This window comes from Hakea prostrata, chromosome 5, assembly GCF_041222555.1.
Source record: "Hakea prostrata isolate BN-2017 chromosome 5, UWA_Hpros_2, whole genome shotgun sequence".
In the NCBI taxonomy this organism is placed as follows: domain Eukaryota; kingdom Viridiplantae; phylum Streptophyta; class Magnoliopsida; order Proteales; family Proteaceae; genus Hakea; species Hakea prostrata.
In genome coordinates, this window is record NC_142604.1 from 2798832 (window position 1) to 2820587 (window position 21756).

At 38.2% G+C, this 21756-nt stretch overlaps 3 protein-coding genes across 4 annotated transcripts; 1 reads left to right on the top strand and 2 right to left on the bottom strand.

Moving 5' to 3' along the window:
- Positions 1-269: 269 nt before the first annotated feature.
- LOC149014400 (proteasome subunit alpha type-1-B-like) lies at positions 270-6124 on the top strand. Its single transcript, XM_089155279.1, has 2 exons — positions 270-826; positions 5344-6124. The coding sequence occupies exons 1-2, from the start codon at positions 476-478 to the stop codon at positions 5782-5784; spliced, it is 792 nt and encodes a 263-aa protein (XP_089011405.1). The 5' UTR covers positions 270-475; the 3' UTR covers positions 5785-6124.
- Positions 6125-6275: 151 nt separating this feature from the next.
- LOC149014401 (pfkB-like carbohydrate kinase family protein) lies at positions 6276-10695 on the bottom strand. Of its 2 annotated transcripts, XM_089155277.1 has the most exons (8): positions 10414-10695; positions 9460-9723; positions 9252-9327; positions 9027-9061; positions 8499-8606; positions 8300-8397; positions 7689-7800; positions 6276-7365 (listed from the first exon to the last, which is right to left on the bottom strand). In XM_089155277.1, exons 1-8 carry the CDS (start codon positions 10579-10581, stop codon positions 7114-7116), a joined length of 1113 nt encoding a protein of 370 aa, XP_089011403.1. In that variant the 5' UTR covers positions 10582-10695; the 3' UTR covers positions 6276-7113. The 2 variants fall into 2 exon arrangements, with proteins under 2 accessions (XP_089011403.1, XP_089011404.1); XM_089155278.1 differs by lacking the exon at positions 9252-9327 and having other exon boundaries at positions 9027-9065.
- Positions 10696-12654: 1959 nt separating this feature from the next.
- LOC149014402 (gamma carbonic anhydrase 1, mitochondrial-like) lies at positions 12655-20567 on the bottom strand. Its single transcript, XM_089155657.1, has 5 exons — positions 20276-20567; positions 17869-18012; positions 16224-16349; positions 15981-16132; positions 12655-13253 (listed from the first exon to the last, which is right to left on the bottom strand). The coding sequence occupies exons 1-5, from the start codon at positions 20388-20390 to the stop codon at positions 12975-12977; spliced, it is 816 nt and encodes a 271-aa protein (XP_089011783.1). The 5' UTR covers positions 20391-20567; the 3' UTR covers positions 12655-12974.
- Between the last annotated feature and the right edge of the window lie 1189 nt (positions 20568-21756).

Here is a 21756-nt window from a genome sequence, read left to right on the forward strand (position 1 = left end):
AAAACCATACACAGAAGGTGCGTGAACTTAGAAGGCCCATTTATTTGGGTGAGGATAAGGCCCATATATTCTTTTAACCCATGATCTGTTATATCTGGTAGGCTGGGCTGGAGCTTGGCCCACTACTACATCAGCTTTCGCCCCACTCTTATTGTTTGGATTTCGATTTCATTATTGAAATTGTTGAATCAAATCTCTGTGGATTAATGTAACCAAACAGGCCCTAAAATGTCCGATCGAACCCATTTCAATTTTATGAAGCCCGGTCCGCATTTCTGCAACTCGAAAGTCACATTCTTCTCATCGAGGAAACCTTGGGGAGAAAGAAAACTATAAAAAAGAGCTTCTGTAATATACATGTAGAGTTCGAAAAGAAAAGGAGCAACAGAACCAGAAAGACGCTCGATTGGATTTTATTGGATTTGAGCAGAAGGTCAAGGTTAAGATTAAGAAGCTCTTCTTCACTACTTACAGGATGTTCAGGAACCAGTACGATACAGACGTCACCACATGGAGTCCGGCGGGGCGGCTCTTCCAGGTGGAGTACGCAATGGAGGCCGTGAAGCAAGGCTCCGCCGCCATTGGTTTGCGATCCAAAACACACGTGGTGATGGCCAGCGTGAACAAGGCAAATTCAGAGCTCTCGTCTCACCAGAAGAAGATCTTCAAGGTCGACGATCACATCGGTGTTGCTATCGCTGGCCTCACCGCCGACGGTAGAGTCCTCTCCAGGTACCTTAGATCCGAGTGCATCAATTACAGCTTCGCTTATGAGTCTCCTCTTCCCGTCGGTAGACTTGTTGTTCAACTCGCCGACAAGGCTCAGGTGCCAAGTTATCCCCATCTTCCTTTTTCTTCTTTTCGTTCTAAAGCTGTTTCAATTTTTCTATTTTCATTGCGTCTGCAGTGTGAGCAAAGAGTTTAGGGTTGGTACTTGAACTGAAAATGTGGGCTTTTTTTAGGTTTCTTTTTTTATTGATGTTATCCGGGATTGGATCAAATTTGCCCCCTCCAAAATATTACTTTCTGGAGGGCTTTTGATTGTTTTTCTTATTTTCCCAGTTAGCTCATGAGATAACTTAATGTTGGTCTTGCACATGCTACGACATTTTCTTATATCTGCTTCTTTTTCTGGTGTTCTGATTTGATTAATTCTTATAGTTTCTGTTGATAATTCTCCCAAGTCCCAATTATATAAAGGCGGTTTCCCCATTAGAAGTCCCTGCAGTTCTCTTGCATTAATGATTTATTGAGTATTTATCCTTTTGTTTGTTCCAGAGACTTCATTAGTAATTACTGACAGGTTACTGTCACATAGCACATTTTATTTGAGGACAAGTTCTCTATCATTGTTGTAAAGTAGTGAGGCCAGAGGGGGTAGCTATATATACAAAATCTTTCCACATTGTTTGGAGTATATGAGTATTTATTTTTTATTAAACAAGCTCCCATTTTCTGCTGCCATCCATGTTTTTTTCTTAGGCAAATTTCCCAGAGATGCTAATGTTTTCTTGATTGGTAGGGGGCCAACTTGAAGCCAAAATCTAGGACCTGAGATGACTTGGTAAGCTCGGGTGGGTCAAAAAAGCACTTTAGGTCAAAGCTAGGGTTTGGATTTGGAAGAACCTAGTGTTTGATGGTTTTGTGTAATGTTTATGTAGGGGAGTTTGTAATGAAGTGTTGGTGTTCCATTGATGGTGGATTATTGCTGAATTTGGAATATAGCAAATCAAGGTTTGGTTTTAGGCAGGAAAGAAGAAGAGGAGGGATTCTGGGGTTTCTGATGGCCAAATGGGAGGCTACTCAAGTTGAGTTCTCCTATGGCACATGGGACAATTTGAACCAGATATGAAGGCAAACTGATGGCTGGTCTGGTCTAGGTGGAATAGGGTTACCTGGGATGGAGCTGAAATGGGATTTTAGGGGTTTGGCTTGTTGGCGGCAACCAGCTTGGGGTCGAATGTCGAAGGGATGGAAAAAGATGTTTGAAGTTGAACCTGATTTGGGGCTGTTTTGATGGTCAAGTTGGCTTTAGAAGATTATAAGAAGAAGAAAGAAGAAGGGAATGATGACGGGTTTGGGATGATTCAACTTACTGTTGGTAGAAGAATAGCAAACTGAAGAGACAAAGATATCCTTGCACTAGCTGCAATTCCAAAAAACTTGAAGGAGTCTCCAGTGAAGATTGAAATTGCCTGCCTGGCGAATAATGGAGAATTCAGACTTCGGTGCTATTTTTTTTTGGGGGGGGGATCTCTAATTCAAAGGCAGAAATGCTGCAAACAAAATCTTCTATTAATCAAATCAATGGATCCACTGAGCAAATACATCTGTAATTACAGCCACTAGCTGACATAACTTTCAAACTGTAACTAAGACTCATAAATAACTAGGATTACTGTTCACATGAACAGTACTTTAGGAGTCCTATTGCATCTCTATGCTATTGTAGGAATGTGAAGTGGAAATTCTCAAGTTCTTTGGTAGCCCAAATTAGACTTCTTGTGCCACCTTAAAACTAAGGGTTCTAGCTATTATTAATTCTTGGCATATGGAAACTTGCTAATTGCTATAGGTTTATAAGCTGCTGTTGGTGAACTATGTTACTGTATGAGCATTTACTGTTAGTTTCAAGAAGGATGTTCCTGCCTTAATTTGCAGTTATTTTAAAAAATCTGGGACCATATATATTTTCATTTGCGTCAATCATACATTGTTTAGCATCCATGTTGATATCCAGATGGTCCCATCATTTTCTTAACACCTTAGCCTTTTCTTCCATTTTGTTGATAATAGTTATTATTGGACCACAGTGATCAAGCTTTGGCCATTGCAAACTGTTTGTTGCTGGTTCAAAACTTGGAAACAACCTCTCATGTGAAGCAGGGATTAAGGCTTCTCTTTTGCTCCTTTGAGACCCTGCTGTAGTAGGAGCCTTGTTTAATGGGCTATAGAATTCTTGCTGCTATGTTGAAACGAACTCAATTTATTTCGGTCAGAAATAAATCCAAAAACTTTACAACATTTGGTCTAAATACAACAACCACTGTGATTGTAGAATTTAGTGTTTTGTTTGAAGTCTAATCTTGAACGTTTCAGTTAGCTCATCCATGTATAGTGTAAATAAATTCAAGCTTAGAGTTTACCCTTGATGTAATTCCACTTGTAATTGAGGGATTGATCACCTTAAACACACATTCACACAGCACACAACACACACACAAGCACACATATACATATACATGTAGGTGCAGGGTTCTTACACTGTTCATCACACTATTGTTCATTTCTGTAATTATGTTGACATACTTCCCCAATTACCTCCAGAAACAATATCTGAATTTTTTTTTTAATTCACTAAAGAACAGTTGGAGATGTTGCATTCTCTACATCTTTTGATTAGTATCCCAAGTGAGTAATTAGTTTCTGCGTAAAATATTAATTTCTTATCTCAAGTGGGGGGCTATTCTCACTCTTGTAATTTTATTGTGTGGCTCGTAAGTTTTATGCCGGCCTGGTGCCCAAAAAAGAAGAAGCAGAAGAAAAAAAAAAACACACACTCCCACATGATAAAAAGCAATACTGTGTCTTTCCCTGTGATGCGGAAGAAGTTCCTTCCAAGTTGCATCCAATTGCAATAGCGCAACATAACTGTTGCATTAAGAACCCATTAGTTATTATGATTTTGAATATCACCATAAAATGCTTATCCTCATCCATCTGGCCTTTTTCTTGCACTCAAATAGTTAAGGATAAGTTATCTCAACTTATTATGTCTTTCAAGTTTCAATGTTCTTGTGCTTGTGCAAAAATGGTTGCAAACAAATAAGGCTTCTCCCTCCTTTTGCAACTTCCTTTTTAATTTATTTGTTTGTTTTATGGATATTGTATGTTGTCTTTGTTGAAGTTCTTGCTGAGATTTATACTCTACAATCAGAATTGATTGCTCAACTATTTTTCGTTTTCTGATTTCTATTCATGTTGAGGTTATACCCACTTCCCAAATTGCTGCTATTTAAAATCTCCCATGTCTTAACTTATTCTCTAGTCAAAGATTGTTTATTGGTTACTGTTTTGACCACTCAGTACATTACTACGATATCCCATCTACCTTATCTCTCATAGTTTTTTCTAATATGTTTAATTTATGGTGTTTGTTTTCTCCCTTTTTCCTTTTTTTTTTTTTGGGGTTGGGGGGGGGGGGGGTTACAAATCTAAATTCTAGTAACAGATTTGTGAGGTTTCTGTTGCTTAGACTTATTTTATTTATTGTGGAAGTCTGAGGCAAGACACCAAGACCAAAACTAACAATTTCAGTCAGTTTATTTGACTCTTACTTTGATGTGTATGCGGAATCATCTGTGCGTTGTTTTTGAACCTTTTTTTTCTTGTCATTTTTCAAATTTTCCTTCTTTGGAATTTGATTTGGTTGTCACTGTTCATTGTATTGTATTGCTAACATTCCAGATAAGAGATACGTCCTCTTGGAACAGCAGGATGCTAAATCTTTGTAGTAGTCCAAGAGGGATTCTGTATATTTTTGTTTTGACTATTATCTAATTTACTTTTCCCTTTTAAAAGAAAAAGCCTCCCCTGTCCTAGTGGACTCTTGGTCAATGCATCATTGCTTCCATGGGAAAAGACTTCACATGGTCCTCCTATCAAAGGGGCTGCTCCTTTCAACTAATGGGAGGTTCAATGATGGTAAACATATCAATTTCTACACCCCATTTCCCTGTTTTCTGCCATTGGGCCTCCCAGTAACTGGATTTGCCATGGATTTGTATAGTATGATCCCAGAGGTTTTTGTTCATCAATGCTCATTACAAAATAGTGATATATGAGACAGGGAGGACATGACAACTTCGCAGCTCTTGCTGACTTTTTATCTACTTCTAGTTCCTAAGGTAGGTTTGTCATCAGCTCACATTTTCAATTTGGTTTATTGATTATGGTGGGCTTAATGACAGCTACTTTACTCCAGTAATGCTTTGTCATTGAACCTTTTTGAGGTATGAAAAGAAGCATCCTATTGAAAATGGAACGTTCCTTCATGAGTTCATGGCTCCCCTGTCAATGATAAACATTCATGGAGTTCTTTGGTGATAAATATTTTTAGAACTTCTTGGCATGAACATTTGGATTGAATGACGTACATCTAGTTTATTGGGTCTTCAAACTCCACTTATCCTTTCCCAAGTGTGGAGTTTGTGGGACGAAAATTACCACTGGTCGACTTAGTTGTATACATAGTTACCTTGACCTTTTTGCCCCCATTCACCACCTGCTCACTAGACCAATAAGAGAAGAGAAAAATAAAGCTTATGCATATTTTTGTTGCAGGTTTGCACACAACGCTCGTGGAAGAGGCCTTATGGTGTGGGTTTGCTTGTTGGTGGTTTGGATGAAAGTGGAGCTCACCTATACTACAACTGTCCAAGTGGAAACTATTTTGAATATCAGGCTTTTGCCATTGGGTCTCGCTCTCAAGCTGCGAAGACTTATTTGGAGCGCAAGTTTGAGACATTCATGAGTTCATCTCGGGAAGATCTGATCAAGGATGCACTATTTGCAATCAAGGAAACATTACAAGGTGAGAAGCTTACGAGCTCTATTTGCACTGTTTCTGTTGTTGGAGTAGGGGAGCCTTTCCATATTATGGATCAGAAGACCATACAAGAGTTGATTGAGTCGTTGGAAGTGAAGGAGGATGTGGCTGTTGGTGACCAGGGTGCAGCAATGCAGGAAGACCAGAGCCCAGAAGCTGCCCCAATGGATATTTGATAATGCAATTTAGTAGAATTGTGGCCTGGCTATTTCCTTTCTCTAGCAAGGGGTAGTCCAAACTCAATGGTTATGAAATGCTATGACGTGTTTGTGGTAGCCAGTACTTTGTTTCATTCCTTGGTACTCTTGGTGTCGAAATCTTGAGCCACCAGCTGTAAAAACATCATTCTGCATTTTTATTTCATCGGTGACAGAAAGGTATATTTTTCGTTGGTTGGATCCTTGTACCATGTCATTTTGCGTTTTGCTCTGTTGTGGCAGTTTCATATCAATCTGGTAAGTTGGTTTGACCATTGAGAAACATTAGCAATGCCATCTTATGTGCATGGTCGTTTGGGTCCAACTTTGCCGATTTTCTTGGATAGAGAGCTGCACATTAAGGGCCTTGTCAAAACTGAACTTCCAGATACCTCTCAATTGTATACTTTAGATGCTACGCATGATCAGATATCAAAGGTATCGATTCTGCTTGAATACGTGAAGGAGAGTGCCCTAGGTTTTGGGATTCATCAGGTTTTCCTTTATTCTGTTGGTTTATAGGTTGTCATCTAGAGTGTCTGTTATGATCATTCTTTAAGCTGCCTCCTCCATAAACTGAATCGGAAAGTTCATGGCTTAAGAAAGCTTTACTCCAACAGCCAGTGCTGTGTGAAACCTCGTTTGAGTATTGTAAATCCTTGAAGCGAGTCAATTAGTTGTGGTTTGAGTTCTTCGTGCACGCCTGTGGGAATAGCCAAGACCTGCATTGGGTCTTCTGTAGACTTACAAGCTTACTTACACAAAGGTGTGGATTCAGGCAGCATTAAATGGTAACCTCGCCTTAAATTTGATGATGCGGATTTAACATTGCGTACGCAGACCTTGGAAGTTAATTTACTATTAACTGAAAAAAAAAGCACCTCGTGAAGTACATTATGAGCTACATCCCTCGTGGCGGATCCTGATTACCGGATACAAATGGATTTTGACGCAAATGCACATCGGTTTTCCAATTACATTCCTGTGTAAAGGGAAACTAGAAATATCCAAATAACTCGCATCCGAATATCCCAGATGTAATCAAAAGCCGAGTGGTACCATGTTAGTCTTCCTCAAAACTCAGTGATGAGATTTAGTGGAAACAAAATATTGCAAGTAAAGATCTCCCAATAGGGAGTGGTCACCTCTATAGCATTCCATCATTCCACCTAACTGTCTGCTTGCAGATTCTGAAGCCTAGATGGTTTCTCTCATGCTGTCAAATGGGCAACATGTCTCACTTTCAGTAAGAACTCAAAACAGAAAGGAGAATCAACCTTCTGATAGAACCAGAACCGCCTCATATAACTAGTGCTTGCACAAATCAGGAAGGGGAAGGCCTTTAAGTTCCATTTGCTTATACATCCATTGCCAGTTATCTGGTGTAACTTCACCCCCAAGTGAACGGATCACAGACCCACCACTGCAGGAACCCACTCGGCAGCAATCCTCAAGAGACAGCCCTTTCTCTAATCCATACATGAACCCACTTGCAAAGAGGTCACCTGCTCCAGTTGCATCAGTTGGTTGAGCTCCCCCTATGGCTGGAACTCTTACAATCTGAAAGTAAGAGACTCTCTTTAAAAAGGTCTTGTCATGCACTTTTCCATAGATGAGAGCAAATAGCACAAGCATGAACCACAAATGTAATATAAAATAAGTGAAAATCCATAGTTTAACTAGGGAAGAAAATTGTGGCTGCCATATGGTGAAGATCCACCAAGCAATCCTAGGGATCATATAAGGGTTATATTATGTTTTCCCAGATAACCTCCCATGTGCATCTGAAAGCCCTGGATCCCATCCACCGTGGCTGAAGGAAAATTCGGTCCAACTAAAGATGTATGTGATAATGGGATGTCAAAAAATTACAACTTGCTGACCTCTTTCCCATGCTTTGCTATGCATCCGTTGGGGCCTAATGTAACCACAGCCCATCGGCAATGTTTGCCCAGGAACTCCAAAGCAGCCTCAGGATCAGCATTTTGCTCACCCCTAAAACCATTAGAAGAACAACCAGATTGGGTAAGTACATACTGATCCAAATCATAAATCAGTCAGAACACGATCCTAAATACTCTGATTAATTTTATATCTCTAAGACCATAACCTCCGTTAAGCTTTCCCACCAACAAGACATCCAGGTGCAAAATGTGTTACTACTTCCCCTTTCTTTTCTGCTTTCTCCTCTAACCATAAGCAGTCTCCTGGTATACTTTAAGTTAAGCCCTTCTCCATGACTTTAGATCTTGGAAACCATAGGTTTTTCAAAGCAAACTTTTGTGTACATGGACTCCAAGCGTTCCAAGTGGAACCTTTGAATCCACGTCCAACATAAGCAGACTCTCCAAGTTAGTCATATAACTCTCGCAATTTTGAGTGACACAAGTAATCAAGAAAGCAAATGCATATTTATTTAATTGTCTCTCTTCAGATGGAAATGATATAATTGGTTTACATCTGTATAAATTAAAGCATAAGGAGGTTTGATCACCTTAGCAGCTCTGTTGCTTCATCCTCATTGGCAAAACACAAGTCAACATCCCCAGATTCAAGTAATTCAAGAAGGGGTGACTTGAAGTTTCGTACCATCTGCTCAAATTATAAATTTTCAACAGAGATCAGATAAGACACACATACCATGGTTTGAGGATTAAAGTTTTCCTAAGGAGTGTACAACATACAAATTATACCTCAAAACTGGCCAAATCCAGGGAGACAGATAGACCCTCTTGTTTAGCAATCCTAATTGCCAGACGAATAACTTCCAGATTGGAAATCGCATATCTCACAACCAACCACTGTTAAATAAATACAATTATATAAATAATTAAATAAATAAAATTTCAAAAGAACCTCCAAATCATTTGGGTTATTCTAATTTCTACCATCTATAAATGTACCATCTGAAGATCTATTGACATCTGCCCGTTGTTCATGTATTAGAATTCACTATACAAATTAAATGACAAGCAGCATAAATAGCAGGCATCCCATGGACATACAGACATCTATTACCATCCAAAAGAATCAATGGTTGGGTGGATCTCATTGGTAACAACCACAAACTTGGCAGGTCCAAGCCGTGTGAAATCCTACATGGCTATACTCATAAATGATAGCCAGGCCAGATTACCCTGACAAATATTTTGATAAATTTTAGTTATGTTATCATAGGTAAGAAATAGATTGGGTCGACTGTATACTAAGAAATGCATTACCTTGGAACCTGCAAAATCCTCTCTGGTTAATTCATCTGCCTGAAACATAAAACGAATGATAAGAAAATGTATCCTTAAAGGATCAGCAACTGTCTGTTTTCTACTTATTGCTGAATTATCTTTTTGTATGTTAGTTAATTATAGTACTTTTTATTTATTTAAAACCGGTCATAAATAAAAATTATTCAAGAATCTGAGAATTAAATGAAGCAAGAGAACCATCACTTGCCTGAAGCCTAACAGCATTTGAGAGACAGGGTCGCATAGTCCGATTGCCTATTGCATCAACCAAGCAAACACACTGGTGTGTGTGTGTGTGATAAATTAGCATAGGGTTAACCGTTACTAACACCAAGTGTAATGAATAAAGCAGGACGCGCCACGTGCACGAACAGGGGGTGGGGTTTTGTAAGAATTAACACGTACAACTGACCTGCCCTGTAGGTCCATTCTTCAATCTTAATCTTGAAAGGTCAACTCCATTAGAACTCATATTATGGAGAAACAAGCGGCCTTGCTCATCATCTGCAACGCCCCCAATTATCCCAGATGTGATATGGAAGCCTGCAGTTAGACCTCGGATGGTATTAGCCACGCTACCACCAGCTATTGTCTTCAATGGAGATGGATCATCAGGGGTCGGAAGAATGTGGATTTTCAGCTCACTTAATATATGCTCCAGCTCTTCAATAGCAACCTAATCAAGATCAAAACAAGGCTTCAGCTCCATATTTTAACCAATGTTTTTACTTACTCATAATGGTGCAACCACAGACCCCACTTTAAAATGGCAATCATGATGATATGTAGAGTGTAGACCTGCTAATTTTTGCCATCTCCCGACCTTGGGTCGAAGCATAAGAAGGGCGACCAATCAAACAAGGACAGCATAAAATGTGTATAATTCAGCATCAACGACCGATCATATGATCAGTGGATGATGAATTAGTAAAATAGCTTCAGGTACTCAGATGTATCCGGTGAGGACAATAAATTATGACCTAAAAAGAGACCTCACAATGCTGAAAGCCTGAAACTCAACATCCCAAAAAATTACCTAACGTGGGAGCTGAGGAAATGATAGTAGCATAAATTATTGTCGAAAAAACTGGCTAGGGCAGTGACCAAATTATGCAGCAGAAATACTAGAAATTTCAGAAAATTAGGGCGGAAAGAAGGGAAGGCAAGACCAGAGGCGAGACTGCAAGAGACATAAATTCCAGACTCCAGAGTGGAGTATCAGCAGGCGTAGAGATGACAAACAAATAGAATGAGAGTGACGTCAACAACAACAACAATGAAAACTATGAAGGGAAGAAGACAAAAGGGCGGCGAAGCTATGAAGCAAATCATTCTGGTAGAGATTAGAGAAAAGGCGTGTACATACCGGCTGAGAGCCACCTCTCTCACCGGAAATCTGGTCGAGTAAAGACCAATCAACCCTAGCGACATGATCAACAAGAGCAGATGATTGAAGTCCAAGAATGAGGGGCGCCTTCAAAATGTCCTTCTTCAGCAGCAGATGAACCTCCTCCTGTACTTCTTCTGCCCCCATGAATTACTATTATGTTATGTTACCTCCAATCTCCCAATTCCCAATTCCCAACTCCCAACTCCCACTGCACTTATTGTTAGTTCCCTTCCCAGACCAAACACGATTTATTTATAGACGGATGGAGAAGAATCATGGAGCCAAGCTTCGCATTCCACCATATCAGTTCCCAATTCCCATTTCTGTCAATTCTCATACTAACGTTTTGCTTGCCAAATTTGCCCTTCCTTTCTTTACATATTTACACCCCAACCTTTCCCCTAAGTCTTAACCTACCCTTGATAATGTATGTTGATATTATTTTCTTAATCTTTTTATTATCACAAAAGAAAAGGTTTAATTTTCCACCTCTGATTCGTACATCATTTCCACCAAACAAAATGCTGAGGTTGTTTTGATTCTTATGACTCTCATCAGTAGTATCCGTGGAGGACTCCAGCAATCATCATTTGACTGAATTATTTTATAATCATGTTCTCATATGCTTATTAGTTGTTAATCATGTTTAAATTCCAAATAATAATAAAAAAAATAGTAAAATCAATTTATACATAATTAATTAATCCACAACTTTGTCTGTAACGAGTAAACGGTTCACATCACCTATGATCGGCAGTTCAACCGTAGATAGGTCAAATGGTTCGACCACTTCCAATTCAAGAATATTTGACCCAAACGTCTGGTAGATATAAAAGGAGAGTCATTCTCAAACTCTTCAAAATCGAAAGATAAAGAAGCCATCCTAATAAAATAGAGATATATAACTTAGAGTTCCAACTATATAGGCAACTATTTAGGCACAATCTAAAGAGTATTCTACTAAAGCATCAACATTAATACTAGGGTTCGAGCCTAGTACTTGAGAGAAAAATACTCTGGCGTCCAAGAGCTGAAGATAAGTATTTTAAAGTAAGAAGTTCAGGTTTTTGGAGTATTATAAATTTTTTTTGCTTTTGAGATTTGATTCTTTGTTGACTAGTTCGTCCGATATGCCAAGCTAGTCCAGATGAATCTCAAATCCTAAAAAAATTAAATAATTTCACTAACCCTCTTGTCTAGAAAAATTGAGAACATATCCAAGAATATTTATACAGGAACTCCAACAATTATTTGTTTTTGCATGGTAGTGAAAGAAAATTGAGGCTGTAAGCTATACTCGGAAGTATTGGATCCAGTGGAAGTGTTTTTTTTTTTCTTCTCTTTTTCAGGGGAGAAGTTAGATATGTTTTCTTGGATGGGCGGCAGATATACAAAACATATTTAGCGAGGTAGGGCTACCACCAATTTAGTGGAATCAGACAACATTATTGGCAATCATAGGAGACAACGGAATCAGCTTTGATTAGTGAGTGACACAACCAGATAAACTAATCCGTAAAGCCAAAAAAGAGCTACAGGGAGGAATAACAGGGCACTGGTGGATCTCTACTTTTTTTAGATTTCTTTGAACGAGCCGAAAGCAGCATCGGCCGAAATGTTTGTTTCTTTCTTGTTGGCCATTGCTGAAGATTCGCAACACCCCACTCTCTCTCTCTCTCTCTGGAATAGGAGAGTGTCTCTCTTTTATTTTCTTCATATCCATCAAGACCTCGTTTCAGATCTCCTCTCCAATCAACCTGAAAATTTTGATGAAACATATTATTGGCTCTGGACCATTGAAACGTACAGGTGCCATGTACTAAGGATTAAGATGAAATAAACATGCTAACCCAACAAAAAAGAGTGTCCTGGGCAAGCTAAAAACAAACCATGACACAAATGAAAAGCGATCACACCTCGTGACTCTCACGAGAAGGACTCAACTCCCACGCTTAGCAAGGTATAGATAAAACTGTTCCAAGCTTTGAATTGTGAATTTTCCCTTCTTTTTTTTTTTCTTCTTTCTATAGGATCAAAAGTCTTGGAACTGTGAATAAGAGCTAAAGAATAACCATCGGACGGATAACCCAATATGCACAGTTATGCCATAATGAATAGGGGTGTAATAACATCAATTTCCGAAGAGTCTGCTTCTCTCCTGATACTAAAAGTATTGGTTTCTACTTTCTATTCTAACAGAGAAAAAAGAGAGTAAAAGAGAGTATCCGTTTCTAGAGCATTAATTATTCCAAATTCGCAAACGCTCATATAAATTGAAGTACCAAGTCAAGAAGATCTCCTGAAAAAAAAAAGTATCTTGGTACAGAGTGCAGAAACATCTATTTCCAGCTATAGCATTAGTTCTCTGGAAGAACTCCTGATGAACCACAGAGAACAAGTAAAAGAGAAAGACACCGTGATTGATCCAAAAACATGGCCGGTTCCAAGAATTATTCAAGAAACAAAAGACATTTTCCATAAAGACAAATATCCCTTCATATAAAAGTTAAGATATCACTCTTATGCTGAATCTCACTTTATGAAGACTTGGGAGCTTTATCTGGCAAGATGTTATCAGGAAGGATAAGCTGTGGAGGCACCTCACGAACAACTCCAAGCATGGAATCATACTCCTCATCTCTACGAGCAAATTTCTTGCGTAGCACCTTCTCAACCTCAATCTCATCAAAACTCTTAGCATTCTCAGCGGCATGGACCTGTGCTAAATTTGAATAATTGGTGGCTGACTCAGAGATGAACTTGATCTCTTCCTCTGTGAGCTTCCTAAGGAACTTTGCTGGATTACCACCCCATACCTGTGGAATACAAATCACAGCAGATTGGAGTTCATCATTCCAGTTAATTAAAGCAGCATGACAATAGTGATAAGAACTCAATCAAGGAAACAGTGATTGCCACAAAAGGAATCCCTTCCAAGAATGTCTCGAGTCTCCTAAGGAGGCGCATTAACTGAGTATATGAAAAGAAGGAATCAGTCATGAGCCTATGATTGCACTCGAAGGAATTCTTCCGAGAATGTCTCCGATGACAAAACAAACCAAAATACAACACCAAGATTACTTGGTTATTCACATTCAGATACAAAATAAAATTTGACATGCATTACACACAAAGCAGATGGCAATATTCACCCAATAGGGCCAACTTGCCCAAAAACATGGACCTTTTCCCAACTCTTCTTTAACAATGCCCTCTTCCAAAAACCTGCTGCACACTGCCCAAGGCAAAAAAAAGTGCGGGGGAAGAAAAACCCAAAACACCCAATGAGGAAAAAGGGTAACAGCAACAGGCATGCATGCTTGCCTGCCATATTTTTAGGAAAGAAGGGTTACATCATCAGTATACAGGTTCTATAAAGGCTGTAGCACATGATTGGATGTAAATGTCACATATGTGCATTACTCACATGAAGAAAAACCAATAGCGTAGAAGAAACTAGTTAGATTTAGTTAGCAGCTTAAAGTGAAGCTGAGAATATCTTTGAATAATTCTTTAAAAAAAAAATCAAATAATTGTAGCAAAGAATATAATTAATATAATCAGCAAGGTAGCATGTTGGACTGTTAGTCAAAAATCTTGATATTTGCAGGAGGTTATTCATTTTCCAATTAGTTTACTGTTATCTATTCTAAACTTCACATCAACTCGCTCTACCTTATCCCAACTAAATTAGGGCAGCTGCATAGATCTTATTCATCCAATCAACACTATTAAAGCTATACAAGATTCCAATCCTAACTCATAAGCTCTACATGTCTTTCTTCACTACTACTCTTGTGGTAAATTTAGACCTATCTCTAGCTATTTTAGTTCCCTCAATTTGAAATAAATGACATCCCCATATTAAAGCATCCAAAGCTTCTGTACTTCCATGTCAGTTCAGCCAAGTTTCTTGAAACTTATCATGAATGAGAGCAACACCCAGGTCAGCTCTAATTTATTATTAGGGGCAGCCCTTGGCACAAGCTGTAGCCTGAGGTCAAGGTATCGAAACAGCCTCTCAGCAAAAATTGCTGGGTAAGGCTGCATAGGAAAATTGTCCACCTAGACTCTGCTTGTGTGGAAGCCTTAGGCACCGAGTTCACCCTTTTCTAGTTTCACCGATCATCCACTCCAACATCCTCATTTCAGCCACGTCAAGTTTGTAATTTTTTTTGTTTCTTTACTGGCCAACATTCAGCTCCATGCACCATTGCTGGTCATATACCTGTTCCACAAAATATCAGAATTTGGAAGGGGCACACTGATCAGACAACACTATGGATGCATCCTTCATTTCATCCTCCCTATTCTAATTATTTATGTAACAGCATCACACCTATTTCTACTCCTTTATTCAAGATGAACCTAAACATCAAAAGTCATCAATTTGTGGAAACTCCCTCTTCATCAATTTTCACCCATCAATCCTCAATCATATTGTTACTAAGGTATGTCACATACCATCATTTTGTCTACTTATCATAAAACCTTCTGATCCAGGCCCAAATAGGGTATACCCAGAGTATGAGGCTCCTGCCAGTTGCCACTGTGGGGTTTGTGAAGCACAATGTATGCAGCTATACCCACCACTTTGTAGTAAGATTTGAATCCATGAACTTGGTCACAATGGAGCAACCTTACTGAAACACCAAGATTGATTTCTATAAATCCAACTTTCCATTTTTCCCAGCATTTTTTTTTAACACTCACCAAAACAATATCATCTGCAAAAAGAAAGTACCATTAGGTCTGATTCTGGACATCTTGACTCAACTTCGATAAGCGCAATTAAGAAATACAGGCTTAGAAATGAACCTTCATGCAATCTAATGTTATGGGAATCCACTGTCCCCTCAGATTCACAGTTCTTAATGCTGACCACTATGTCAGAACACATATCTTTAATCATGTCCACCCATTTAATTGAAGCATTTTTCTTCTCTATAACTTGCCAAATCAGCTTAGTAGATACTCTATCATAAGCTTTTTTTCTAAATGAATAAAAGAGCATACGGCAATCAATCTTATATGCTGAATTTCTCCATTAGTTTCCTAATAAAATAAATAGCTTCGATGAATGGTCTCCAAGGCATAAATCAAATTGGTAGTCTGAATTACTTGATTCTTCGTTTCTTAAGTGAACTTCAAGTACTTGCTCCAATAACTGCATAGAATGGCTCATGAGTTAAATTTTTATATAATTATCAGTTTATCACAGCTTAGAATACCGCCTTATATTGTTTTCTGTTTCTTTTTCTTTTAATATTTTAAAAACCATTTTACAATCCAACCAGATGGAGCCCCAGTAGAACTTGAAAACTCAGTCTTCAGCTAGTGCCAGTCCAAGTCCAAAATGCAGTATTAAAAATAGAAAAAGAAAAGAGAGTTATTGTTTAAGGAAGAAAACATGATAAGAATATTTTGACCACTAAGACACTAACTTGTTAAAATCTTCAAAGATCCAAAGCAATCATATAAGATGAATTCTGGGAAGGTAAGTAACAATAAGATTCTAAGCAGAGAAGTTCTTGCAGACAGACCTCCCCACATGGGATCCTTGTATTTTGTCTTACAAGGGCTCCACCAGCAACCATGGCATTTTTCTCAACAATCACCCCATCAAGCAGGGTTGCACCCATACCAACAAAAGCCTCATCCTCAACAGTACAGCCATGTAACACAGCACTGTGACCTGCCAATTCAAGCTTCAAATCATTACATGAAACCCGATCAACTGGACACATACATAACATATTACCAAAGGCATATAGAGAAATACACACCCACAGTAACATTGTCTCCAATAATTGTTGGTAAGACCTTCCCACTGAGATTAGATTTTGCTACATGCACAAGCGAGTTGTCTTGTATATTAGTTCCAGATCCAACACTGATGCTGTTAACATCACCTACACAAAGAGGCAAATTTCCTTACAAGAATAAGCAACTGCCATGAAGATAACTGTATGAACAAATAACAGCCCAAATCCACTGGAAATAATCCAAATGTGGATAAAACTATGAACAGCATAACATCCGCTGAAAAAAAAGGCTAAAACCAAAAGAGAACAAAAAACAGAATAGCTACAAAATTGGCAATAGAATTTAGGATGTTAATGGGCACACCTTGACAACTATGCTAAAATCTGAATTTGCATCCAGCTATTTGGATATCTATCCATCCAAGATAATCAGTTATGATTTTTTAAGGTTCATCAAGCTATCAGACATGAAGTCAGATACCCATATATCAACTCCACTTATATTTGTCTTTACTAATAACACCCACAATAGTATTTATGTTTTGCAGTTAAGAATTGTGCATAAATTTTGCACCCATAAAAAAAGTGATGACGTACTAGTTTTGCATGATATTGGGGCAGATTAAAATACTATCAAGTATCCATCCTATGAGAAACAAAAGTTGCAAATGCAAGTTGTATTGGAAAAACTATGATTCTTTTACTGATAGGGTGACGACCAGTGACAGTATTCTATTTTAGAAAGTCTAAATAGATGAGGAGTTCCTTAACCAGTTTTCTTGTTCAATTATTGGTTTATTTGTCTAAAGGGGTAAGCACTCACACGAATTGCTGACTTGTAATAGAAACCAGTTATTTCACAATTTAATCAGTAGTTTTTAAGCAGGAGTGAACTTCACCTTCTACCTTCTAATTTGTGAGGTGTTGGTCCCTACAAACTGAGCTAAACCCTTCCGGTTGGAACAAATTTGTTGGGTGTGTTGAATCCATGAGATTGAGCCTTACAATGATATTTTAGTAATGGAGTAAGAATCATGAGTACCATTTCCTTTCTCGTTACTGAATTCCAAAGGCAGAAGCCTGGTGACTTGGTATGCTATTGCTGATTTGGATTTCTAGCCCTCCTCCCTCCCCCTCCTTCTCTTGCATTAGTTCTGATGTTTGTATGTTTCTCCGCATCAACTACATGTTGTCACTTTGAGTCAACTTTCAGGATTTTCTCTTTCAAATTCCCTTAGGCCCATTACTAAAGTTAATGATAGAAGTTTTCATTCCCTTCTCTGCATCACTCAGATTACAACCATCCATCCGTTCCATATGCCAATTAACCCTGGCAAGGAGGAGAAATGAGCTCTTTCATGGCAAATCTGCAGTCTTATGTTGCTCCAATGTAAACATATTGTAAAAATTGTGAAGTCAACAAGCATGGGTACAAACAGACAACTAAATTCTAAGTCTTCTAACACCAATTGATGGAAATATGAACACCACTTTAAATAGTGTTAGTTTCCTAACCAACCGAAAACAACTTCTATATCATCAAATAGCCTTTTAGTTTGTTCAGATTCTTGAGGGTGTAAAGACAGACCAAATGAACTAAATTAGCGACATGACATTGGAAAAAGTTCAGAAACAGATTAAAACAAATGAGATCCTAATGTCTTACCTCTCAAGACACATCCGTACCAAATTGAGGATCCTCTTCCCACTTGTACATCCCCAATGATAGATGCACTTGGGGCCACAAATGCATCTTTATCAACAGCAGGAGCTTTATCAAATACATTCATTAATGTCCGATGCCTTGATACTGTGACAACCAGGAGAAGAGAGATTGTTAGCTCATAACAATGAGCACATTTATCAAAAAGAATATGAGCCACATAAAGAGTTACAGAACATGCAAAAAGATATACCATATTGTGCTTGAAGAAACACCAGGCAACCATTCTCACACATATAAACGGATAAAAACAACTGAGACTATTGGTTTTGTGAGTCCGTGACCACTACAAAGCTAAGCATTTCAAATTAATGTTTGAACTTAAAAAGCAGAATCAATGCACTGATTATGGAGCTGAACTTATTTTTCCTCTTTTTAAATGGAGCTCTCATGTCACTGACATATGAAGGCTATCAACTGGTTTTAAATCCAAAGCAAGTATGAAATGTTGAATCATGAGCAAGAACATGATATAAAAAACGATATTGATTAGCTTTTCTGCATATGATGCATATCCATGTCTAAACACGTCTGTAGACAATGATGAATCTAAAGTCCCAAAAATATTGTGGAGCCCTTATTTATATATCTAGAGATTCCCATGCCCCAACAGTGTCTCAAATCTGCTGGACTATAAATAGACTAAAAATATTCGTTGAAATTATTGTAAAATGGCTGCTAAATACGTAAGACCTGACACAAACCTGGCCCAGTCTTCTTTTCAAAGTCATACTTAAACCAGGCCAGACCGCATGTACCAGCCCAAGTCACCAGCTTGGGATGCTACTCAATGAATCACCAAAACAGTTGATACATGTTCTTTTGCGCTAACAGGTTCTTGACCCTTCATTTCCTCTGATCTGATCTGATGATTTAGAATTTTTCAGACTTGCTGATTCTCAAGCCCATGACTTCCAGCTTGGGCAATGGCCTTCTCTCTTTTTTTGCCAACTTAAGGACTCATCTAGATGTACCCACTAGAGGATGTGATAAAATAAAAGTAGTTGGAACTTACCACATCTTGGATTTAGGTTTTCTCATAGAGTCAATCTTCATTCTTAGCCTGTGACTGCATCTTGGAATCGGACCCAGATAATTTATGTAAGACTAATCTCTTATTCCTTGGGTATTATTTTATTATTCTATCTTTTCCAGGATCCATATGGTCAATCCTGTTCAGTTGTGAAAAGGCTGAATTGGGAGTTGTTATTGGCTATAGCAAGAGATCTATTTCAGATCAGGTAATTGCAATATTGTCTGATTGCCCAAAATCAATATAAAACTGAGCAACCTCAACAAGTCATACAATTAAACCATTGAACTACACACATAAACAATCCCCTATAAGTAGAGAGTATAGCAATTTATGAAGAAACCATGATGTCACTACTATATTCCATCTCTGCATGCCACTGAAATACTTGCCAGAAGGCTTTAGAAAAAAAAGGAAATTAAACCAACGAGAGTTGACACTCCCAATTCATCGATTAATAAAAAGCCAACAGTCTTTTTCAATAACTTCTAAATTCAGCATTTGTAAGCTCAGAAGCAAGGCACTCAATTAAGCAAATACAGAAGGGATGCACTTACAAAGCAAGTTCAAAATATATGCATTTCTATTAACAATCAAGCATGTAACAAAGATCATTTAGATGGGATGAACAACAATTTCCATGAAGAATATCACCACTTAGAAGTGGAAGGAGCGGCTGGAAGTAACTAGTAAGGATCCCAAAAGCTGCCCAATTATAACATGTTAAATAATGCATACTAGTCAGTTATGAATAAAGCAAAACTTAAAACTTAAATACGTACAAAGATAAACAGAAACATACACATATCCACATAGGCATTTGATACAAAAGTTAGCTGGTGTTTAGCAGCGAAATGGTATTTAAATAACATTTTCAGAGTGAACTTCCGTTTAGTCATCAAACTATCTACGTCGGTTGAGAAAAATTTTAAGAACAAATACATTTCCTGGACAGGCGTGAAATAACTAGAACCCATCCACCCAGTCGAGAATAACAAGATGTCAATATCAGGGTGAATAAAAAAGCCCTAAGCCATCCAAAAATCGAACCACCCTAAAACAACATGAGTTTATAACAAGATCAGAATTGGACAATACTAGAAGCACAAGCACAATTTACTAGGCTAAATTCAAGAAAGCCGTTAACCCTGCCATTGATTTATCAAAATAGAAGAGAAAACTATGAATTTGAAGCATCATAAAAACTACTATATGCTATATGCTGTACAACTAAACATGTGAGAAATGAACCCTAAACGCGAGAAACCAAAACAAACCGAAGGAGATGAATGGGACGATAGAGAATGGGAAGCTCACGTTGCTCTTGGAAATAGTAGTTGCCTTGGAGGCGGCAACCAAGACGATCTACAGCTTGGCCAGTCTCGCGAATCCAGAAGCCGACAGTGTAGATCGCTTTCCCAAGTGTTCCCATCTTCGATTCCTTCTGTGCAGGTGATCTGATCGCTCTATCCTTCCTTACACTATCCTGTCCTGTCTGGACTCAAGGTAAGGTTTCCCAGACAAAATGAGACGGGAAATTCAGCTGTGACTCAAAGAAAGGCTCAGAGCGAACGAGGTAGCAAACCAAGAGAAAGAAAGGTCAAGGGCAGGCGAGAGGGGCAAACTCGGTAGAAAACACGAAATTTTATAAACTATAATCCTAGCATTTTATCGTAATTACGGAAAGACCGCATCAAAATTAAAATTCACTGCTTAACTGGGCTATTGCTGTATTTTACAAGCAATACATCTAATTATCTAAACAATATTTTCGTCTCTTGGAATAGCATAATAAAAACAAATAAAATAAAAAGAATATTTCATGCATACGAGGACAAAAAAAACCCTTTCAATTGATCAATTTTTTTCCCTTCAAGAATCGTTAAAAGACGATTTTTGAGAATGGCATGACAATTCAGAGCTACGGTTTTTACTGTCCGAAATTAGGTACTTCTTAAAAAGGAATATTGTTCAATTTCTTTCCTTGTGAGCTGCCTTAGATGCAAGAGGTAGTTTTGCATAATGAATACTCTCGATAAGCCAATGGCCACTACGAGAGCAAGGCAAGTACATAAATCTATTAATAGGGAAGCAAATTTTCTTGCTAGTGGTGTTCTCATGCTCTTGTTCTAGATCTCTCGTGTGTGGTTGGTTCCTTCACCAGAATGTACTCTAAACTCGGTGGAACAATTTCCTCCTTGTTCAGATATTAAGTTTATATTCTGAAAAGGGTTCTAAATACACTTATACAGGTGTGATTCAAACACTCCTGTATAATTCAGTGATTTCAATCATTATGTTTTGAACATTTTAAGATACTGACAAACCTCACAAAGCCACACGATCACCACTGATTAAGAGGTTAAAACGAACAAGGTACACAGTTGGATTATTTCAGTTGGAATATTTATTTAATTGATGATTGACAAGAGACTGATATCTGTCATATAACGGCTGCATTCAATAGAACAAGAGGAATCTGGGTCGGGGAAGAACTGAAGAAGCTCCCTTGCTCCTCTTCACCACAAAATTGCGTTAAACTCATGCAAGACCCACTAGAAATTTCACATCTAATCTTTCGTTATTACTTCAATGTAAAGTCCTACACCAATTTTATAGTGAAAAAGCGTCAGCAATCCCTTGATGGGAATGTGATCCTGACTCAAAATCAAAAAGGATGAGAAGCCTCTGTCGAGTCTTTATTCAGGTCAGCACGGATTGAGTCCTCAAAAACAAGTTGGAATTGAGCTATTCTGGTGAAGTACCCACAACGGACGATTTGGTAGAGCTTGAGCTAT

Bases quoted from the DNA above. Each gene is read 5' to 3' on its own strand.
- LOC149014400 (XM_089155279.1), top strand. From the start codon at position 476: ATGTTCAGGAACCAGTACGATACAGACGTCACCACATGGAGTCCGGCG. The intron at 827-5,343 runs GTGCCAAGTTAT...TTTTTGTTGCAG, and splicing joins AACTCGCCGACAAGGCTCAG to GTTTGCACACAACGCTCGTG.
- LOC149014402 (XM_089155657.1), bottom strand. From the start codon at position 20,390: ATGGGAACACTTGGGAAAGCGATCTACACTGTCGGCTTCTGGATTCGC. The intron at 18,013-20,275 runs GTGAGCTTCCCA...TGGTTGTCACAG, and splicing joins CTACTATTTCCAAGAGCAAC to TATCAAGGCATCGGACATTA. The intron at 16,133-16,223 runs GTGTGTATTTCT...TTGAATTGGCAG, and splicing joins TGGAGACAATGTTACTGTGG to GTCACAGTGCTGTGTTACAT.
- LOC149014401 (XM_089155277.1), bottom strand. From the start codon at position 10,581: ATGGGGGCAGAAGAAGTACAGGAGGAGGTTCATCTGCTGCTGAAGAAG. The intron at 9,724-10,413 runs GTATGTACACGC...GATCTTGATTAG, and splicing joins AGAGAGGTGGCTCTCAGCCG to GTTGCTATTGAAGAGCTGGA. The intron at 7,366-7,688 runs GTCAGCAAGTTG...TCTTACTTTCAG, and splicing joins TAGCAAAGCATGGGAAAGAG to ATTGTAAGAGTTCCAGCCAT.